The sequence below is a fragment of the Schistocerca gregaria genome, chromosome 2 (assembly GCF_023897955.1).
Source record: "Schistocerca gregaria isolate iqSchGreg1 chromosome 2, iqSchGreg1.2, whole genome shotgun sequence".
NCBI lineage: Eukaryota > Metazoa > Arthropoda > Insecta > Orthoptera > Acrididae > Schistocerca > Schistocerca gregaria.
In genome coordinates this window covers 757287594-757308044 of record NC_064921.1, presented here as the reverse complement: position 1 = coordinate 757308044, position 20451 = coordinate 757287594, and the positions used below count along the sequence as shown (strand labels likewise).

The following is a 20451-nucleotide window of genomic DNA, read 5'->3' as shown; positions in this document are numbered from 1 at the left end:
GGAAGAAACTGTTGTTTTAGAAATGATTAAATTTCCAATCAGTTCGTTTATACGGGATGCAACTCGCTTTTTATTGGTAGAACATGAGAAACTGCACAGTTACGTTCCTTTTTAGAGTCACAAATGATTTTTATTCTTCAACAAATTAATAAACTGCATACTTCCGTTTTTATTCTCAACTATACGTCCAAATAACCATACATTGCTAATAAAGTCCTAACATCGACCGCGGTAGAGTACATGTCTGTCTTCCGACACTGCCAAACCAGCTCTGATTTACACACTAGTCATTGCTAAGTCTTAACTGATACCGCGGCGGACAACATGTCCGTCCTCCGAGACTGCCGAGCGAGCTCTGATCTTACAACCGAAGCACTTCGCCCGCCGTCCAAGTCAGGCGCAATCCGTATGTCACCGAAATGCTGCCTTTTCGTTTTGCAGTTACTTCTGTTCTGCTGGTTGTTAATACTTGTGAAATAAAGGAATGATAGCACGCTATTGAGAGATGCTCTAATTTGAAATTCAAGTAAATACGCTGCTTAGTTTGTCTAATATTAATGACAGAAGACTCATTTTGGCGCGCAGTTACCGAACGCAGCAGCCTGTCGCGGAGAGGTACCACAATTTAGGCGGTCTTTCTCACGATGCCCGTACCGAACAAACGATCTCTGATCGCTACCTCACACCACACAACGTCATCTTGCCACAGCTGCCTTCTCAACTGCTCTAAAAAGAGCTTCTTGTAGCCGAATATGAAATATTACAGTATGTATTATTTGAAGTGTAATGAGTGAGCGCTCCAAATTTCCGTCACTTCCGACAGATAGCGTAACTAACTGCAGGGGAGTTTCAAAATGGCGCCTGTAGGTGATGTACGTCACAAGCAACGTGCTGTGGCGTTCGCTGTGTTATTCAGTGGTTTGGTATTTAACTAATTTGTAAATGAAAATGATAATCTTATTTTATTACATTGAGTAATTACTAAATAATTTTTCTACCGGCTAAAGATTTGGTCTAGTTGCTAAAGAACTCCAAGTTAACGTCTTGTTAAAGTGTTGTCTGTATGTTGTGTAAGTGCCACTAAATCAGAGTTCATACAACAGATTCTATACAACTATGGATTATGATGGAAACAAGTTATCTTCACCAAAATGATCATTAAAACCACCGAATATCAGCAGCGCACATCTGACGTATGTTACCTGAAACAACATTCTTCGCAACTCGTGCGTAATTAATTTCGGCTCCATACATCAGCTAGAAAAGTTTCTTATAAGGATCGTGCTATGAGCACTATTTTTAAAGAACCAATCTGATTCGAATCAAAATGAGTTCGGGACCGCCGGTGCACATTTATTTTTACACATTTGTATTACCTTCGGCATTTATATCTGCACAGTTTCGTAATTTGAATTTACCGCTGAGAGAACTGTTAAGATGGCGGCAGACAATTGATAGAGACTTTCTATTGTTAGACCAAATAAGTAAGTATTTGAAATGCTTATTAAACTCTATAAACTCTACTTTCGTATTGTGCACTATTTAGACTACATCAAGCAAACATTTGATTTGTTTCTAAGGAAAACACAGACAAAAACGCTATACAAATCGCTATCATAAATGGCTGCTTTCGTTGCAGGGGAAAGAAATAATTAACACAGATAATGCTTACTGAGAGAGGAATTAAAGTTACAAATAATAATTCACTCATATTTATAATAATGATGAACTCTATTCTCAAGTAATAGTTAACAAATAATTACAATTTCTTAACAGACCTCAGTTTGACATGCGTCCGCAACCTACAAAAGCCAACCAACAAAAGGTCAAAACAAAGGAAGACAAACGCAGATCATAAAAGGAATTTACAATTATTATTTTCTTTGTATGATACACGTCGATATGTCCAATTACATCATAGAATATTATATAAATAATTAATATTTATCATCGTTTTCACTATTTTTTTATTTGTCGAACAGATAATGTTTATAACTGTTACAGGCATAATTTCCTCTCGTCGCACTGTAGCTAAAATTTATCTCGTGGATGTTACAGTGCCGAATTGATCACTGCAGAGAAAGAAACTGTGGGGAATATTCACAACCGCTTGTGCAAAGTCTATGGAGCATCGGCTGTCGACAGAAGTACAGTTAGTCGCTGGGCACGGAGGGTGAGGTCGTCAGAAGGCGGTCCGCCGGCGCTCTACGATTTGCAGCGGTCGGGGAGACCATCCACGGCTGTCACACCTGACATAGCCCCTCGGACTTCCACTTGTTTGGGCCATTAAAGGATGCCAGTCATGGAATACATTTTGAGGACGATGAGGAGATGATTCAGACAGTGAAGCGCTGGCTCCGCCACCAGGACAAGGCTTGGAACCGGCAGGACATACACGCCCTTGCTTCGCGCTGGAGGAAAGCCATAAAACGGAATGGAGATTACTCAGAAAAATAGGGTGTATAGAAGAAACACCATTCTTTCGTGTGTGTAATTCTCATTATGTTCAATAAAGAGTTGTTGAAGGAAAAATTCGGTGCATTAATTTCTGGGCATCCCTCGTATTCAGGGTGAAAAGTATTTAAACCGACAAACTCTGGAAGGTTGTAGGGGACATCAAAGCAAATATTTTCCCCTAATGTCATTTTTTCCTATGAGGAGTATTTAAACTGGTAGAGGAAGAGTTCTCTAGCGGCAAATTAATTAAACCAAGAAACACTTTTCCATTTTTTTATGACCAAGAGACAACACATTAACACAACCCAATTTCAATCACAGTAGATTTTCAAAAATGCCTCCATTGACACGTAAACAAAGGGCAAAAACCCCAGGAGTATCCTGTATTGTTCCTGCTGCTGCTACTATCCAGGCAACCACATCCTCTTTTGATGCAACGGGAGTTGCGTAAATAAGGTAGCGCATCTCTTCGCACACAAAAAATTCCAGAGGGACATATCTGGGGATCGAGCAGGCCATGGTACAGCTCAACCTCTGCCACTCCACGTTTCTGGGAACCGTCGGTCCAGGAATCGACGCAAACGACGACTGAAATGTGCCGTCATGTTGGAACCACATGCGATGTCTTGTAGGGAGCGGGACGTCTTCCAGCAATTCTGGCAATGCTCTGACGAGAAAATTGTAGTAGTGCCTACCATTTAATGGTCTAGATAGCAGATACGGCCCAGTTAAACAGTCCCCAATAACACCGACCCACGCATTAACGAAGAACCGCACTTGATGAGCGCTAGCAACTGTGGCATGTGGGTTATCCTCACTCCAAACATGCGAATTGTGCATGTTGAAGACTCCATCACGCCCGACCGTTGCTTCATCGGTAAACAACAAAGAGGATGGAAGTGTAGGATGCATTTCACACTGTTCCAAGTACCACTGCGAAAACTGTGCTCTGGGTGGATAATCAACTCGTTACAGACTGTCGACACGATGTAAGTGAAATGGACGCAACAATTGCTCTCGAAGGACTGGTCTTACATTCGTCTGACACGTCTCCATGTTACGTGCAATTGCAGGAGTGCTGATTGAAGGATCCCGCTCCACATGCTGCAAGACAGCTTGCTCGAATTGCAACGTTCTTACCGTGCGACGGCGTCCCTGTCCAGGTAATCTGCTAAGTGAACCGGTCTCACGCAGACGTTGGTACACAGCAGCAAAGGTCGTATGATGCGGAATACGGCGATTAGGATATAGTTGTTGATAAACCCGCTGTGCAGCTCGTCCGTTGTGGTGCGCTACGTAGTGCGCACCAACCATATCAGTGTTCTCACTCCAGGTGTATCGCTTCATTAAACAGAGACAATGCACTTCTACACTGGTGGACAGCAGTTGCCTAGAACTGAAGATCGTAATACGGCCTCTAACAACTGAAGAGCGTAATACGGCCTCCACCGGTTTAAATAATCCCCATAGGAAAAAATGACATTAAGGAAAAATATTAGTTTTCATGTCCCCTACAGCCTCTCAGAGTTTGTCGGTGTAAATACTTTTCACCCTGTATAAACTGATGTCCCCTGCTCGTTTCTTTTTCTATGTCCTAGCTAGTCTGAGAAACTACTGTAGATATTTTGATACGGTTTCAGAATTCCTGGTATCAATATCTCGCTAGCATCGACACCGATAACAGGCAAAAATCATTGAGATTCTCGAATCCCAAACGGGCGAACTACGTATGTACAATATCAAGTTTGTACGGAACCCTCAGTGCGCAAGTCCTACTCACACTTGATCAGTGTTTCCAAACGGTTGTTCATCTGGAGCTCCCAGTTCCGTCGCCTTCACTTCTGGCCAAGGCCTGCAAGTAGCATAAATTTGGATGAAATGGGCGATAACATGTTGGCGTTGTCTCCCTGTGAGATGAGCGGCCCTACAGGCAACCGCAGAGCGTCCGGCAGAAGCACGTACGAGCAGCGGCACACGTACCCGTGTGGCGGTTCCGGAAGAGAGAAGCAAATTCCGCTGAACGTGAGAGGCACAGGCCGAGTGGTGGGGAGGAGGCGTCCACATGGTGGGGGGGCGTGGCGAGCCCCCGACAGCGTCAGCTGGGGCCGCGGCCGAAGCTTCGGGCGCGCAGACAGTTCGCTGGGGACAGCCATGCAGGACGCTAAGGACGCCGAGTTGCAGCGCGAGCGGCTCATGAAGCAGCCCGTCGCTCAGATGGAGGTGCATGAGCACAAGTACCCGATCGGAGGGAACCTCTTTGGGTGCAGTGAGTAGTCAGTCATTTCAGTAAATTATGTACAACATGCCTAACAGTACGGGGCGACAGTGTGGCTATGAGGCCGCTTACATTTTCTGCAACTATATAGTCGTCGACGGGAATTTTGTGGTTTACTATTTCTTCCGTGGTTACGTACGGTTTTCGGAACGTCCGCTGTGGTCTGCAGAATAATTTTTTAGCTGCCAACGTTTTACCACCTGCTACAGTTGACATTTTGATAGGCCGTTTCAGTTTCAGTTACCAATTTCGTGTCTCCTTTATTGCACTTTAATTTTTGATTCGTTCTGAATATGAATTTATTGCGATAATAATTTTGCCTAACACATCGTAGCTTTCAGATATGTCGTCTCTCAAATCACTACAAACTTCTACCTTGTCTTGAAGAGGCACGCTATGAAACATCGACTTGGCCTTTGTTCATGTTATCGCAAATCGCTGAACTTCGTGTATGCGTCTTGATTTCTTCTTTTACTAGATTCTTGAATCTCTCTCGTTGGTCCCAATATTTTCCCGCATAATCTCGCGATCAGTTGTCAGTTTTTGCCCTTTCTCTATGTGTTAACACATTCGGCTCCAAACAAACATTATGGTTTTTACTGCGGAATTTTGACATGGCATGAACCATTCGCCACAAAAAATCTTCCCAGTGGACGCTGGTGTAATTTAAGGGGTAATAGAATAGATCCGTCGCTCAAACTCTAACGTTTAGTCAATTCACTATGATTTCCGAGTTACTGCAGCTATTAGTAACTTTCTGAGGTGATAATAAACAAAAATATCATTTGTTGATGTACTTTATTGTCAATCTCTTTACAACTCTCGTTCAGCGATATCAGTACGGCTTTAGTTCTACAGTTCGTATGCACGGAATCTCTATTATTGTTCATAGATTCTTCGTAAACGCCGGCCGTTGGTGGCCGAGAGGCTCTAGGCGATTCAGTCTGGAACCGCGCGACAGCTACGGTCGCAGGTTCGAATCCTGCCTCGGGCATGGATGTGTGTGATGTCCTTAGGTTAGTTAGGTTTAAGTAGTTCTAAGTTCTAGGGGACTGATGACCTCAGATGTTAAGTCCCATAGTGCTCACAGCCATTTGAGCCATTTTTTTTCTTCTTAAACGGACAAGCAAGTATTTAAAATGTGCACAAGTTGTTCGCATGCTTCTACGTTTTAACATGTGCGCTTCTGCCTTTAGCTGGCACTCCAAAATAATAATGCACCAGAAAGATCGAGTGATGTGCACGGCCCAGTTGTCGTAAAGGAGCCATTATAAAATGAATTTCAAGTAGGTGCACACTGTCAGTTCTTCGCGTTTGTCCGGTTCCCCTTTAAACGCCTTGTACGATTTTCCACATTTACAGCAATTGGAGAGAGTTTTAATATTTAGCCTCAAGAGCAGCTTCGTTGACTGAGGAAGGTCATCAGATGTATCCATGGACGCCATTTTCAGTGTAGGTTTTTTTTCCATTTCTAATGTTCATTGTCTTTCCAGTAAACTCCGTACGACTTCTTTCTAAGTGATCTTTTAATTTAATAGGTTTAACAATCCATGCTCTGAGCGTTCCACTGCACATGACACTTTGGAATTAGTCAATAGTTTTTTTTTCAAAATTGAAGTAAAAGGCGATTACAGGAATGTTTCATTTGTTAAATAAACGCATTTATGCCGGTGACAAGGAAATATTTTCTAATCTTTTTATTAGCTTCAAGTGTACTACAATGCGTCTTTTATTATTATACTAATTTGAAACTATAGTGTCATGTCTCCAGTATATCTGTTCATGCCGTTGTCGTACGTCAGTAGTATTAATGACATAGCGGACACCATTAATTTGACTGATTCATCACTGAACTAATATGATGAACCAGTCACTCAAAAATACAATAAAATTTGCGTCCAATTAAATTGGGCTCAAAAAAATGATGTTACTAGAGTTTGTTATTTTTTATTCTATACAATTGTTTTTACTTTTCTCGATATAAATGCATTGGTGAATGTACCAAAGTACCTCGCACGATAAAAAAAATGGCTCAGACGTTTTGGCTGTAATTTTCAAATGTCGCCACTAAGAAATAATGTTTAAATTGTAAAATAAGGACGTAAACTATGATTTTTTTGTCATAATTACGACCCAGTGGCACCACAGATACATACAATAAGTAAATTACACACTTACTGTGTGCATCACAGGCACATACAATAAGTAAATCACACGTGCACTAATGTCTTGGCATCTGGACTCCCTTGTTCCGGATACGTAGATGACTTTGCTCGGTGGTGTTTTCTGGCCACCGACACTGAACCTTAGCGATTAGCATACGATAGCGCTGTAGTGGGCATTGTTGAATGCTGCGTGTTGTTATGCCGTATTTGCCGTATTTGTGCTAGAATGAGCGATGCAGCGGGTCCTCGTCCATCGCAGGTAGGGTTGTGCATGGCGCAGCGCCTATTGCTCGCTGATATGTGTGGGCCACGGACTAGCCTGCTGGGTGGCTAACAAGGGGAGCGTAACTTCCCCTCACCGATTTGATTAGTACTGACAGGGTGTGTAGGGCACTATTATTTCAGTGTGTGTAAACAGGAAGACGCAACTCTCAACTGTTTTTGAGAAAATCAAGTTTGAAAACTATAGGCGTGCTTAATGCTGTGTGTTTTGCAGGGGCGTTAGTATATCGGAGTCAGCAGCCGAGCGAGTAAGCACTTAAGTGTTCTCCCGTGAGTTCTCTGGATTGAATCTAGCTGACAGTACTACTTCTTTTGGCGAGTTGTCAGCAGCAATATTCGGTGCTATGCTTCGATATTGTGTGCGACCGAGAACTGTTTACGATCGTAAAGCAAGTTTGTTTTGCAAATAGACAATTGAAAAAATCCACGGACATGCAAAAATTCGGCTTTTATTACATCTGCTGTATGTCGCGATAGTTATTGTTTGCTATGTTTCTACGATGAGTATGATCCTTATTCGTGAAGTGTGTAACATTATGTGGTTGTCTTATCATTTTAAATCATTCACTAATCGAGCAGTCGCTCGGCAACAGCTACAGTTAGCAAATAATGTTGCGAGAATGTAAAAGGTGAACGACCTGTGACGTAACTTGTTTATTGTCGAAGCGCCGTCAGAGATGCAGTGAGCTATTGACTTTGAAAACCGCGGCGCGAAAAACGGACAGAAGAAGAACACTTTTTACACATTTTTTTTATGTTCGAGATATTCTCGATGAACGGTTACTCATTCTTCTCTTGTAACTTGTGTCGGATGCGCTTGTCTTGCCGCCGTATTATTATCATTAAAAATAATATTATTTTAGTGTAAAGTAAAAGTGCAATACTGCATAGCAGTAAATTTATTGTGCGACGTGTATGTGAAAACGTCAAAGGAATTATTGTCATTACGAGAAGAGAAGTGCCAGTCAAAAGGGCATCCATGTTAAAATTCTTCATTGTACTGTAAGTTCATCTATTAATTGCTATAAATTCAGATTTAAATGGAATTGGTGTATGGACTATTTATTTAGTGTAGAATCTATGTCTCACTCCTTCATGAAGTTATCTAATTTTCTTTATGTTTCTGCCAAATAGAGAGTTCACAGTCACGAATTCTTTCGTCGAAATCGGACGGAAGTTGTATGCGGTGAAATATTTTCTCCGCGCCACATTCTACTGGTAAATGCATGATAAACTACGGTCCCTTGGGAAATTCATGTTGAGCTACGCAAAAATAATTATATTTTGAATAGGCATTTACTCTCCTCTGCAATGCAACTTCCGACTGATCAGACGATCCAACAAGAAACAGCCGCACGTGGTCGGCGTTCGCAAATATATTTCCACCACTGATTATAGCTATATGTTACAGCACAAAAGTAAACATATTGTTATAATTAGCTACTACGAACGGGGACATTTATAACTGTATGTTTATGTATACACATTACGTAAACATATCGTTATAAGAAATGTAGATACGATAATATAAATAAAACAACTACACTGATTCGACTGAAATTTCTCGTGTATACTTTCGCCATTTCCAGTCTCTTTAAGTAAAAAAAAACTTTTTCTCATTTTTTTTCATGTTAAACATTGAAGGAAATAAGTGTATGATTAAATACTGGTACTTTGCACAGTCACAATTAATCTATTGTCGTAATTATACGGGAACGGAAAAAAAGCAGCGCCATGCGAGTCAGAGAACTCGCATTTATGAAACTAAGCGCTTGCAGAACATCAGCTTAAGCACGCCCATGTTTCCAGACTCAATATTTTCAGAAACGGTTGAGAGGTGCGACATCCTGTTAACATACATTAAAGTCCTGGTCGTGACCTACATTAAACTGTCAATATGAATCAAATCGGTGAGGGCGATTTCCTACGGTCCCCCTGTGAGTGCAGCCCGCCACTTGTACATTAGTGTTGCTGCTACTACTACCACTTCTACTACTACTACTACTACTACTACTGCAGATGACTGTCGATGGCGTTCATACTAAACATTTATGCTTCCAAACGCATTACTAGTCCTCCTCGTCCTATCATTTGGTTGTCGTTAAGTTTTATGAAGCAACTGTCGTGTTTCCTAGCGTGCTGGCAACCCGCCGCGCTGTTACAGCGGGCGAGTCGGGCAGCCTGCTGCCGCCTTTCTGCAGCCCTTTGCGCTCTGCCCGCGGTATTCACAGCTGCAGACCGTTCGCTATGCTACGTACTTCGCGCCGTAGCGTCTGTCTATTAAATCCTAAACACGACGGGCGGAAAATCTGGCTCTGGGATCGTGTACTACGCGATCCTTACAGTACCTCAATGGGCTCTTACCTCCAGATTTTCGGATTTCATGCAACAAAAGGGCAATGCTTTTAATTCTGTCAGTGTATATTTAATGTGTGGAGTTCGTAAATTAAGACGCTTGATTAGAACAATCTATCCAGACCAACGGTATATTCTAATAACTGTTAATGCTGTCACATACACATCTGCAATTATAAAAAATCAAGTGCTAGTAGGAGGACACGGGTACCGAGCGTCCCGTATAAAATCATTTACATACATACATAGTTCATCCATTCCGGGAAGAGAGAATTTTGATGATTTTCCTTATAATCGATATCGACTCTGGCATTATACCGGTTCCAGGAATTCAAAGACTCAGGAATATTTTTATTTTAAGTTTAAATGTTTATTTGTGTAATTTCGCATTTGCTATTGTAATTTTTTACATATTTTCTTAATTTTTGAGTTATATTAACACGCTATATTAACTGGCAATTACATTTATGTTACATATTTTGGTAAATCCTATAGGGTACTTCCTGTCGATCAAGAATCATGAAATTTGGCAGGAAGCAAGGTTTCACAGTACAGGTACAGGAAAAGAATACGAAAACTGTTAATTAAATCGCCAATGGATTGTAGATCCCAGTATCTGATTTGTCTACCTGTTCCTGGTAAAAAGTGATCTTAATAGATGGATTTATAGACATACGGGAAACAAATGACAAAAAATATTTTTTCGTGTGAGATAACTATAAATTAACCATTTTCGGATTTGTCCCTTTACTTTTACGGTGAAATCTTGCTTCTTGACAAATTTCATGAGGGTAGTAGCTTCCGGGTTCTGATGAGTGACTTTGCGACTATCAAAATACGTGACACAAAATGGCTATATCTTTTGATTTGCAATGACTTACAAACTTTTTTTACGTCCCGAAGGGACTGTAGAGCACAAATTTTGACCTGGTGTGTATACTTGTCCCTCAGAAAAATAGGTCTTAACAGACGGACAGACAGATGTTCGTGACACCATAAGAGTTCTGTTCTTACCAACTGAGGTACGGAACCTTACAACTATCCGTTTGGATTCTGTAGCTAATCTGGAAATATGTGACTCGAAGGAAGGAAGATTAAAAGTCCCGTTGAAAGCATAGAATTTTTGAGACGGAGTACAAGTTCACCTGAAAGGATGGAGAAGGAAATCAGCAGTGCCCCTTTCAAGAGAACCATCACCGTATTCGCCTAAAGCGATTTAGGGAATCATTGAGGGCCTAAATTGAGATGGCCAGACGGGGATTTGATCCGTCGTCCTTCCCCTTCCAAATGTGAGTACATAGAGCTGATCACTGCGCCACACCGTGTTGTATGTGGCTCAACGGCCTTTTGCAAGTCTTTCAATTGGGCACCACTTCGGCGGTTGCTCCCAATAATCCCACCGGAGGGAGATACAGCTCTAACCAACACTGCTGGCTATGAAATCTTCATGTAAAAATATTACTTTTTATATGGCTGTCAAAGGGGATGGCCAGATGGCCACGAAGGGTAGCCACGCGGTCTAGGGCGTTTTGTCACGGTCCGCGCGGCTTCCCCCATCGGAAGTTCGAGTCCTCCCTCGGGCATGGATGTGTGTGTTGTCGATAGCGTAGGTTAGTTTAAGTCAAATTAAGTAGTGTGTAAGCTTGGGGACCTATGACCTATGCAGTTTGGTCCCATAAGGTCTTACCACAAATTTACAAATTCAAAGGCTTGGTGTTTAGTTCTTTGCCACTTTGAAGTGACAGTTTTTGCATTAAACCAGGTTTTATTAAAACGTTTGTAACTAACTGAGCAAAGCAAAAAGACATACTTCGCTTATTCCAACATCACCTTATTCCAACATCACCTTATTCCAACATCACCTTATTCCAACATCACCTTATTCCAACATCACCTATGCACGGCAGCACTGCTGCAAAGGGAGGACTCCAAGCACCGTGTGCCACCGCCCTCCCAAACTTGCTCTGCTTTCGAGATACAGTCCCCTCCAAATAGTCAATAACTTTTTTTACAAAATCCACAGGTTCAGACATTCTAAAAACGAATTACTGTGGTTTTAAATGTTAATTGTAATTGTTCTTAATAAAATATAACTATTCTATTTAAGCTCCATGTAGAAAATTCTCCACGTTGCGTGGCACGTAGATACAAATATGCGCACAATGTCTAAAGTCAGGTCCACACATTAGGGCCAAAGTTGGCGTTAGAAGTTTGTCCAACGACTAGATCGATGAAGTACCATTGAAACCAAAATTGGCCGCCATGTTGGTGCACTCCGTCGTTAGTTAGAAATGAGACCAAACATCAAAGGGCACTGCGGACAATACTGATACGCCAATCACTCATTGGCGCCAACACTGTTTTTGTTTGTCGTCTCGAAACCAAAGTTAGTTTTGTTAGTCGCATGTACTTGCAGGTTATATTTTTGAAATCACAATGTCGCAGGAACAGTGAAGTAACATGCAACTTCTTACCAGGAAGAAGTGCATTTGTGGAACCCCCACCCCCATTTTTTCCACAGGGAATCACAAAAATCGCGATGTCACTGCGAATGCACGGCAGTGCATCCAGCAAAAGTTCAGTGTGGATTGCACCATAGCACAATTATAAAAAAAGAGTCTTTAATGTCAACTTGTCTCCTTTTATTTTATAAACCAACTCCATAAACAGTAATCTAATGGAATAAGATCGGGTGACTTCAGTGAATGTAATGGATCAGTCATCGAGGAGTCATTTCTTGGGCACCGAGATCACAGGATCATCTTATTCCATTAGATTACTGTTTGTGATGTTGACATAAGAGCAAAGTCTACAAAAACAGAGCGGAAACAAAGGAGGAACTTTCAGCCCGTATTTTACAAGCGTGTGCTCAAGTAAAGGACCGTATGAATGAGCTCACACCAGTAACAAAGCAGTGTCTACAAGAGTTGTAAAATGCATTGCAGTTGATGGTGGACTTTTTGAACATTTTTTGTGAGAAAATGTACACAACTAAACAGAACATTAGATCATAATGTTTCATTTATCGCCACCTGTATTTATCTCGTTCTCCACTATTTTCACCAGTTTTCCCAGAAACTTCTGAGAACAGGACATATGGTCATATGACGTTTTTCGTTCAGAAGCAGTAATACTATCAACCATCAAAACATGTATTTTTCTTGACAAATCTTCCATTACTGGGAGTTGGTATTTCCTGTTGTCTGACAGGGGTTCGATCCCAAGACCTTGCGGTTTCCCTAGATCCAACGCTAGGTGGAGGTTTAAGAAAGGGATGAACTGGCATACAATGCAATCTCGAAAATTCAGTAAAATGTCTTCCATTCTCTTCTGCACAGTTAATCGATATTATAGTAAACTACCCTTGTAGCCAAAGTTTCGCCTGCATATGTGTTCAACACATATATTTGATAACACCTTCTCCCTCTGTCTGCGTCCCCGTGTTCCTCCCTGTATCTGTCTATCTCATCTTCCCTGCCCTATCTGTCTACCTCCTCCTCCCCACTCTCTCTGCCTCTTCATATCCTTCTGCCCCTCCCTTTGTCAATTTCCTCCACCCCTTCTCTCTGACCATATCTTACACTCTCTTCCTTTGACCATGCTTCCTCTTTTCTTTTTCCATCTCCACTTCCTTCCTTTTCCACCTGCCATTACCCCTCTGCATCTTCCACCTGTCTCATACATATCCCGCTCCTCCCCTCCCTCTGTCCATTTTCTCCTTTCCCTCACTCTACCTATCTGTCCTCTATCCATCTCAGCGTCTCCCCAGCTATACTCATCAGGATGTATAGCCCTGAAATACAGTTCAACAAACCAAGCTGACGCTACTCCCACACCGCACCTACCATGCTGGTCAGGCTACAGATTGGAGGCTTGAAAAACATTTATTTGCCCATGACATACAGGCGTCCAGGCACATCAGCCCGATACTACTCCAACAAAACACGTCTGTCATGCAGGGTAGCCTAAATGTTGGGGTACGGAAAACTGTCTTGCCTCTAACGTACAGGCTGTCCTGTAACCAGGCTGATTTGCAGGCTGGTACTGTTCCCACACAGTATACCTGTCGTGCATTGCAGCATATATGTCAGAGGCTGGAAAAACATGTTTTTACCCATATTCCTGTTCCTACTGGTGCTAGGAGGTTATAAACTCCTCAGTGCTGATACTCGTAAGGCCTGCTGTTTCTGTGCCAAATTTGGCTGAAATCGACGCAGGGTTTGGGAGGATATCGTGGACACTCTCACATACACTCTGCTTAACATATGTGACAGATTAAGATACAGGGCTGTGCCGAGGGAGACAGAAAGTAACACAGCAGATGCAACAGTCTGGCCTGCAAGGCTGCAGAAGCGATGGGCTGCTGAGAAACATCAGCCTGGGCATGCTGGCTATGCAGGTTGCACTCAGCTCCACAGCAGAGCTGACAGTGGGTTCTAGCTCGTGGGCCACAATGCAAGGCACAGGCTGAAACAAGCACTGAGCATAACTAAATCAAGGGCCCCATGTGCAACCTCTGCTGTGTTCCACATGACAGTCATTCTTCTCATGTGCAGTCTGGGGGTATGCCCTCGGCCATACATCATACATGTATAAATGTAGAAAAGAATTCTCATCACCCGTAACAAGGGTAGACACTGCCACCAAAACCCTCTTCCGGTGCTCCACTTCTCTCCCTGTCGCAGTCTGTATGGGTAATTTATAACTATTTTTATGTAATTTGGTCGCTAGTCTCCCTTATCTAGTTGAATCAGAATACTTAAGGCTGCCAGTTGTCTGTCCGGCCATTTCCAGCCTTAGAAATCGAGTAATAGCAATACTACTTACAGCACTGATATGTGTACTTGTGCTTCGGGCCTCTTTTCTTGTTTCGAAATGAATGCTGAAGCCGTTTTTCCTCCAGCGCGGAGGCTGCAAAAATACCCGGTGAAGCATTTCCGTGAATTATTTAAGCATCTTTTACTTCTACTTTCAATTTATGCTACGAAGCGCAAAGCACGCATGTTAGGCGCCGTGTGAATCTTACTTCCTCCCGACTCCTGTCCTTCATTCTATGAAGAAAACGTTTGCAAACAACTCAATATTCATGTCCCTTGTTGAACGCAAGACAATGCTGTGAAGTCATTAGTTTCGTATCCAGTACTTGACATTCAAATAGAAAAATATTTTACTCACCCGCTAATGTTTCTTGTCAAACAACTCCCCCCTTAGGAAAATAATCTTCGAAAACTGACCACGTGTACTACCCCGCCATACAGACGGACGCAGTTGAGTACCACATTGAAGAGAACCACAATATGCAATGATTGGAAACTGATTACTAGTAAGTGTGTCCTGAGCCATTTGTTGTGAAATCTCAAAACTGTTTCGTCATCCACCTCTCCCCGCCCCCTCCTCCCTCTCACAGCTAAGATCGTGAGTACACACTTGGTTGATAATGTAGCGTAATCGCTACTACGGATGCACTTCACATGGATGTGGGCGAAGGAATAACTTTTTTTCTGTCTTTGCGTAACAGAATAATAATTATAAAAATTATATTCTTTACAAAAAAATGGTTTCTGACCGAAATCGGACGTACAATTAAAAACATATTATACAGCAGCTTCAAATGCTACAATATGTCACTTCTGAGATTTGTTATAGCCATGGAACACAGCCAACAAAAATTCTTTTAAAATTAGCAACTCACTGAAGAAATAATCATGGGTGAGCACACCGAAAATACAGTAGACATAGGTCGAGGTAACGAAAGCTCCGAAACAAGCATGTGAACTGTGTGCAGCGTTACTGATGGCAACATGCGAATTTGAAATTACGTCATTAATATATTGGTTATATCTGCTTCTGCCGAGCTGCGTCAAGGGCTAGTGCTAATTTCTTTTTAAATGTACAGTCGTAGGTTACTAATCAAATAACATGAGTGTAATGAACGACAGAGAATTGCGATGGCAGTAATCAAAGTTATTTTTATTTTTGGTGGCTATTAATAATCTACATACATATCAGACGACGTATGTGCCGTATTGAGCTTTGAAACCAATATCAACGTCACTTGACTGTTGCAGTAAAGGGAATGTTCATGTTACTACTCGTTATGTGAAATGGAGCTAACTGTCCGCTATTTTTCTCGTATGTAGGTGAAATAAAGTATAGATCTTAACAACTGAGAGGTGTTCTGTATTAGAATTACATATGGAAAACCGCAGTTAATATAATTTCTTTGGATTTCCAATATTAATGCATTGATTATCATTGCAAAATCGGGCCAGGTAAAATTATAATTTTTTTATTCGGTTACATGCAATAAAATTGTGAAAAATTGCTTGTCGCTTTATAGCGTTTTCTTATTTGTCTAACTTTTTCATATCACGTAGTTCTAAATTGGTAGAAATCTCTGATTGTCGGGAAGTGTGTTTTGTAAGCAGGTTAGTTCACAGGGAGGACATTGCCATAGGCTGACGTCAAGGGGCGTGACACCCCGGCATCTTGATGTGTTCAAGATGTGTTTTTCTCTATTAAAGTCCTGTGTGAAACTTTCCGTCTTAGTTTCAGGTTATTGAACTGACAGTTAATTCCGAACACATATTTTAATACGACGCACTTTCGCGGAGGAATACTCATCATCGGACGTAATTTGTGGACGCGACATATCTTGTGAGGCATGACTTACAGCGAAGTAAAATAAACTATTGCTGTACTACTCTTTACGTGAAATCGAATTATCAGTTGTAGCAGTATACACGACTAATAGAATCTGATAGCCCCTAAAGGTGTACTATTTGTATAATGTCGATTCTGTAATGGCCATTTTTAGTAGGAGGAACACGGCGATGTTGTGTGAAAATTGTTAGCTTAGTTAAGCCTTCGTACTAAAATTAATTGTAACTTACAGTTAAATATTACATAAAACCTCTGTTTCCTTTCTGTTCTTTCCGTTGCACAGTGTTTCTTTTTCTAAGAGCGTTCAGGACGTGCTAGACTTTACTAACTTTTGTTTTGTAATTTTACATAGGAATAAATCTCGGTCAAGATTTAACTTTTGAGCTATTGCATCAGTAAAAAGAACGTTCAAGAACTAACGCAGTATACACTTAAATGAAATTTTATTTGCAACATTAGAAACCTCCAGTACTGTAAATATTTCATTTTCACATGCAACCATTTTTGGCTTCATTCCGAGCCATATTCATAGATCCTACTGGCTGTAAGCGTTAATATTCGCAGTCATAGCACCGTCTAATGGAGAACATAAATTATACGAGTATTCAGTTTGTAAGCTATCTCTACAGGTTTCGACACAACGTAATGAGATACTGCCCTCAATGTATTATTTTTTAATTTTTTTTAATAGAAGTTGCTCTGGACATATATTAACCAATTTACGCTGTCATAAATATTGGTTTACTTTTTCTCAGAGAAATTTATTAGTGAATTTGCACCTCTACTTCTCTCTGTGGACAAAGCCACAGAAAATTTTCACTGCACTACTCGTTATAGATAGAGAATTTCGTTTTACAATGAACCTGCGACCGCATCAGGCGCGCGGCTCCGCACTAAAGCTCCCAGAACCGCTCGGACACAGCGGCCGGCCTTTCAATAACTATGAACCATTGTGAACGAGGGGGGGGGGGGGATGGGGGGCAAAAAGGAGGGAGGTTAGGATCAGTACAGCACACGCTCGCATTCGGGAAGGATATCAACTGCGTTCTTGCAAATGCACTACCTCTGTGTTGGACTTAAGTAATTCAAGGAAATCACGGAAAACCTAAATCTAGATGGCTAGAATGGACATACATATTTAGCACCCTTATTGCTGCGATGGGAGACTTGATTTGAACATGTGGAAACATCGATGACATCGTCTGTTGTCAGGGCCGTTGCTCGGAAGCAGAAAAATGACGCCCCTTTTTTTTTTTTTTCTATCATCGATCTCTCCGATATCCTCCTCCCCCCTCCTCCACCACCGCCCACATCCAACGGCACAAGAATGCAAATCTCCTATTATACATTTAATCACTAAACTAAGGTGACCACGCATCCTCATTATCAGGGGACAGTCCTCAAGTTTCAGTTAAGTACGAATCATGGGCAGCCAAAGGCGGCAATTTTTAGAAATTTCTGTGTGGTTTTGTTACATTTAACCGTATTTTAAAATTCTAATTGTTCGATGAAAAAAAGAATGCAATAAGGGCACGGGGCATACGCACCAAAAAATTATTTCATGGTATGATATTACTATTTTAACACATGTAATAGTTCAGTTTAAACTGTCGACATCTACATCTACATCCATACTCCGCAAGCCACCTGACGATGTGTGGCGGAGGTACCTTGAGTACCTCTATCGGTTCTCCCTTCTATTCCAGTCTCGTATTGTTCGTGGAAAGAAGGATTGTCGGTATGCTTCTGTGTGGGCTCTAATCTCTCTGATTTTATTCTCATGGTCTCTTCGCCAGATGTAACGTAATTTGTAATTTAATGAGTAAATCATAAAATATACAGAACTCGTTTCTAGGATATTATCGCACCTGGTGAATGTTATTGATACTTGACTGATCAGTCAACAATTTCGTCAAATTTCTGGACACAGATACCGCAGTATGCACTGATGTGTAAATTAAAGTGAGACAACGGCTTGCAAGAACAAGGCACACAATTTCTACAATTATGTCCCTTCGATAAACAAGCCATGACACTCTCTATCTGATATTATTTGCGTATACCTCAAATTTTAAGAAAAAGACAGCTAATTTGTTTGAGAAAAGACAACGTAGCCCTTTTCTTGTGCTGCGAGTCTCAGACAGTTGGAGACAGACTTAACTGTGAGAACAGAAAGAAAGCCGTTAATCTGCTTGTCGACTATTGGCGCACACAGAGAACACTGGTTATCCTGCTGGTGGAGGTGCAGCTGTGCCACTCCTGGTAGAGCATCATGGGCGCGCCGTTAGCTCTTTAGTCTTTCCCACATTATTTTGGAGAAACTACTCGTAAAAAACACAGTTCAGTACACCTTCTTCCGGTTTTCATGCCTGGTTTATGTTCAGTTTTTGACGGGCTGTCCACTGGGCCATCTTACCACTAAATCTGAGCGGAGTGCGATTGGATTTTGTTGTGTTAGGTGATTTCGAGAAAATCGCGAGACATGTTTTACGCGTCAGTGATGTGCCAGAGCGTTGCGACCCGGAACACGAACTGACGGCGGTCGTGTGGTTAGGTATCAGCTGCATTGCATCATGCGTATGCGAAACAACTCTAATATGTGTGCGAGCTCCTCTTAATTTCCCTCAATTGGCCATTTAGTCTCGCAATTGAGTTTTGATGATTCGTACACTGATCTCAAAATGGTTCAAATGGCTCTGAGCACTATGGGACTCAACTTCTGAGGTCATTAGTCCCCTAGAACTTAGAACTAGTTAAACCTAACTAACTTAAGGACATCACACACATCCATGCCCGAGGCAGGATTCGAACCTGCGACCGTAGCGGTTGAGCGGTTCCAGACTGCAGCGCCTATAACCGCACGGCCACTTCGGCCGGCTACACTGATCTCATTCTTGCGTCTTACATGTTGTTCTGGCAAAAATAAGTCTAGATATATAGTTAGCGTCAGGTGGTGAAATATAACCAGTCTCCATGTATCTATCTTTGTTATATGTCTACCTATAAACTAGTATATATATGTTCATATTAGGAAAAAAAGGGAAGAAAGTTAGAGAGAGTAAATGAGTAATAGGATGAGGTTCCACTTGAAGAGTATGTTAAATTTAAAAAAATGAAAAATAAAAAAAACAAAAATACAATAAAGAAAAAGTAAAAAATAAAATTAAACAAAAACAAGAAAAAACAAATAAAAACCTAAGAAAAAACAAACGGAAACGAAAAAAAGAAAAAAGCTCCGTAATCGGTGGATCGCTGGATCAATTCCCGTCCATGTTATTTTTTAATTTAATTTTTTTAACACTAATCATATAATTTCGTACATATTACATTTGCAAGAAAATATGATGAAAAGACACTTGTATTTGCACGAACTTTCGTTGAATTTCCAGTGTTACTTCGCTCTTTACTACTTTCTTTTTTTACTACAACAAATATTTTCAGACTTTTACGAGGGTGATTCGAAAAGTTCTCGAAATCGCCACGAGAGGTCAGCGCTAGCGCAACGAGTTGTTCACGTGATATTCATTGAACTGTTGCTTGTAAACATGTGACACGTCAGTGCTCTTGGAACAGAGCTATAGCTGCTACGTAACTCTGCTGTTGTTCCCGCGTAGTGATTTGCGCATCTGGAAAAAAATCGAGACTCCAGCAATTATTAAGTACTTCGTAAAGAAAGGTATGACAGCAAAGGACATTCATGCCGATTTCCAGAATACACTGGGGGACTCTGCTCCTTCATATTCAACTGTTGCCAAGTGGACAAATGAATTTAAATTTGGTTGGGAGAGCTTGGATGACGAGCCACGCAGTGGTCGGCCAAGATGTGGCACTACTCCATAAATCATTGCAAAAGTGCACAAAAGGGCCATGGAGGATCGCCGATTTAAGTGCGTGAAATTGCTTACGCTTGCCAGATGTCATCTGAAAGGATATCACATTTTAACCGAAGAATTAGAAATAAAAAAATTATCTGCAAGATGGGTGCCGCGAATCTTGACGCTGGATCAAAAACGCTTGAGAATGGACTATGTGAACAATGTTTGGCCCGTTTTAGGAGAAACGAACAAGATTTTTTGGGGCCGGTTTGTGACCGCAGATGAAACTCGTGTGCACTAATATACCCCAGAGACAAAACAGCAGTGGAAACATGCTCATTCTCCGCCACCAAAGAAAGCAAAGACAATTCCTTCGTCACGAATGGTCATGGCATCAGTGTTCTGGGATGCGAAGGGGATTCTGTTTGTAGATTATCTT

General features: G+C 41.4%; 1 protein-coding gene across 2 annotated transcripts in view; it reads left to right on the top strand.

Moving 5' to 3' along the window:
* Positions 1-4587: 4587 nt before the first annotated feature.
* The window catches only part of LOC126334955 (sialin), a 273379-nt gene continuing 257515 nt past the window's right edge, over positions 4588-20451 (top strand). For both annotated transcript variants that reach the window (XM_049997704.1, XM_049997703.1), the window contains exon 1: positions 4588-4723. In XM_049997704.1, coding sequence (XP_049853661.1) covers positions 4609-4723 — 115 coding nt within the window. In that variant the 5' untranslated portion in view covers positions 4588-4608. The remainder of the gene's footprint in view (positions 4724-20451) is intronic.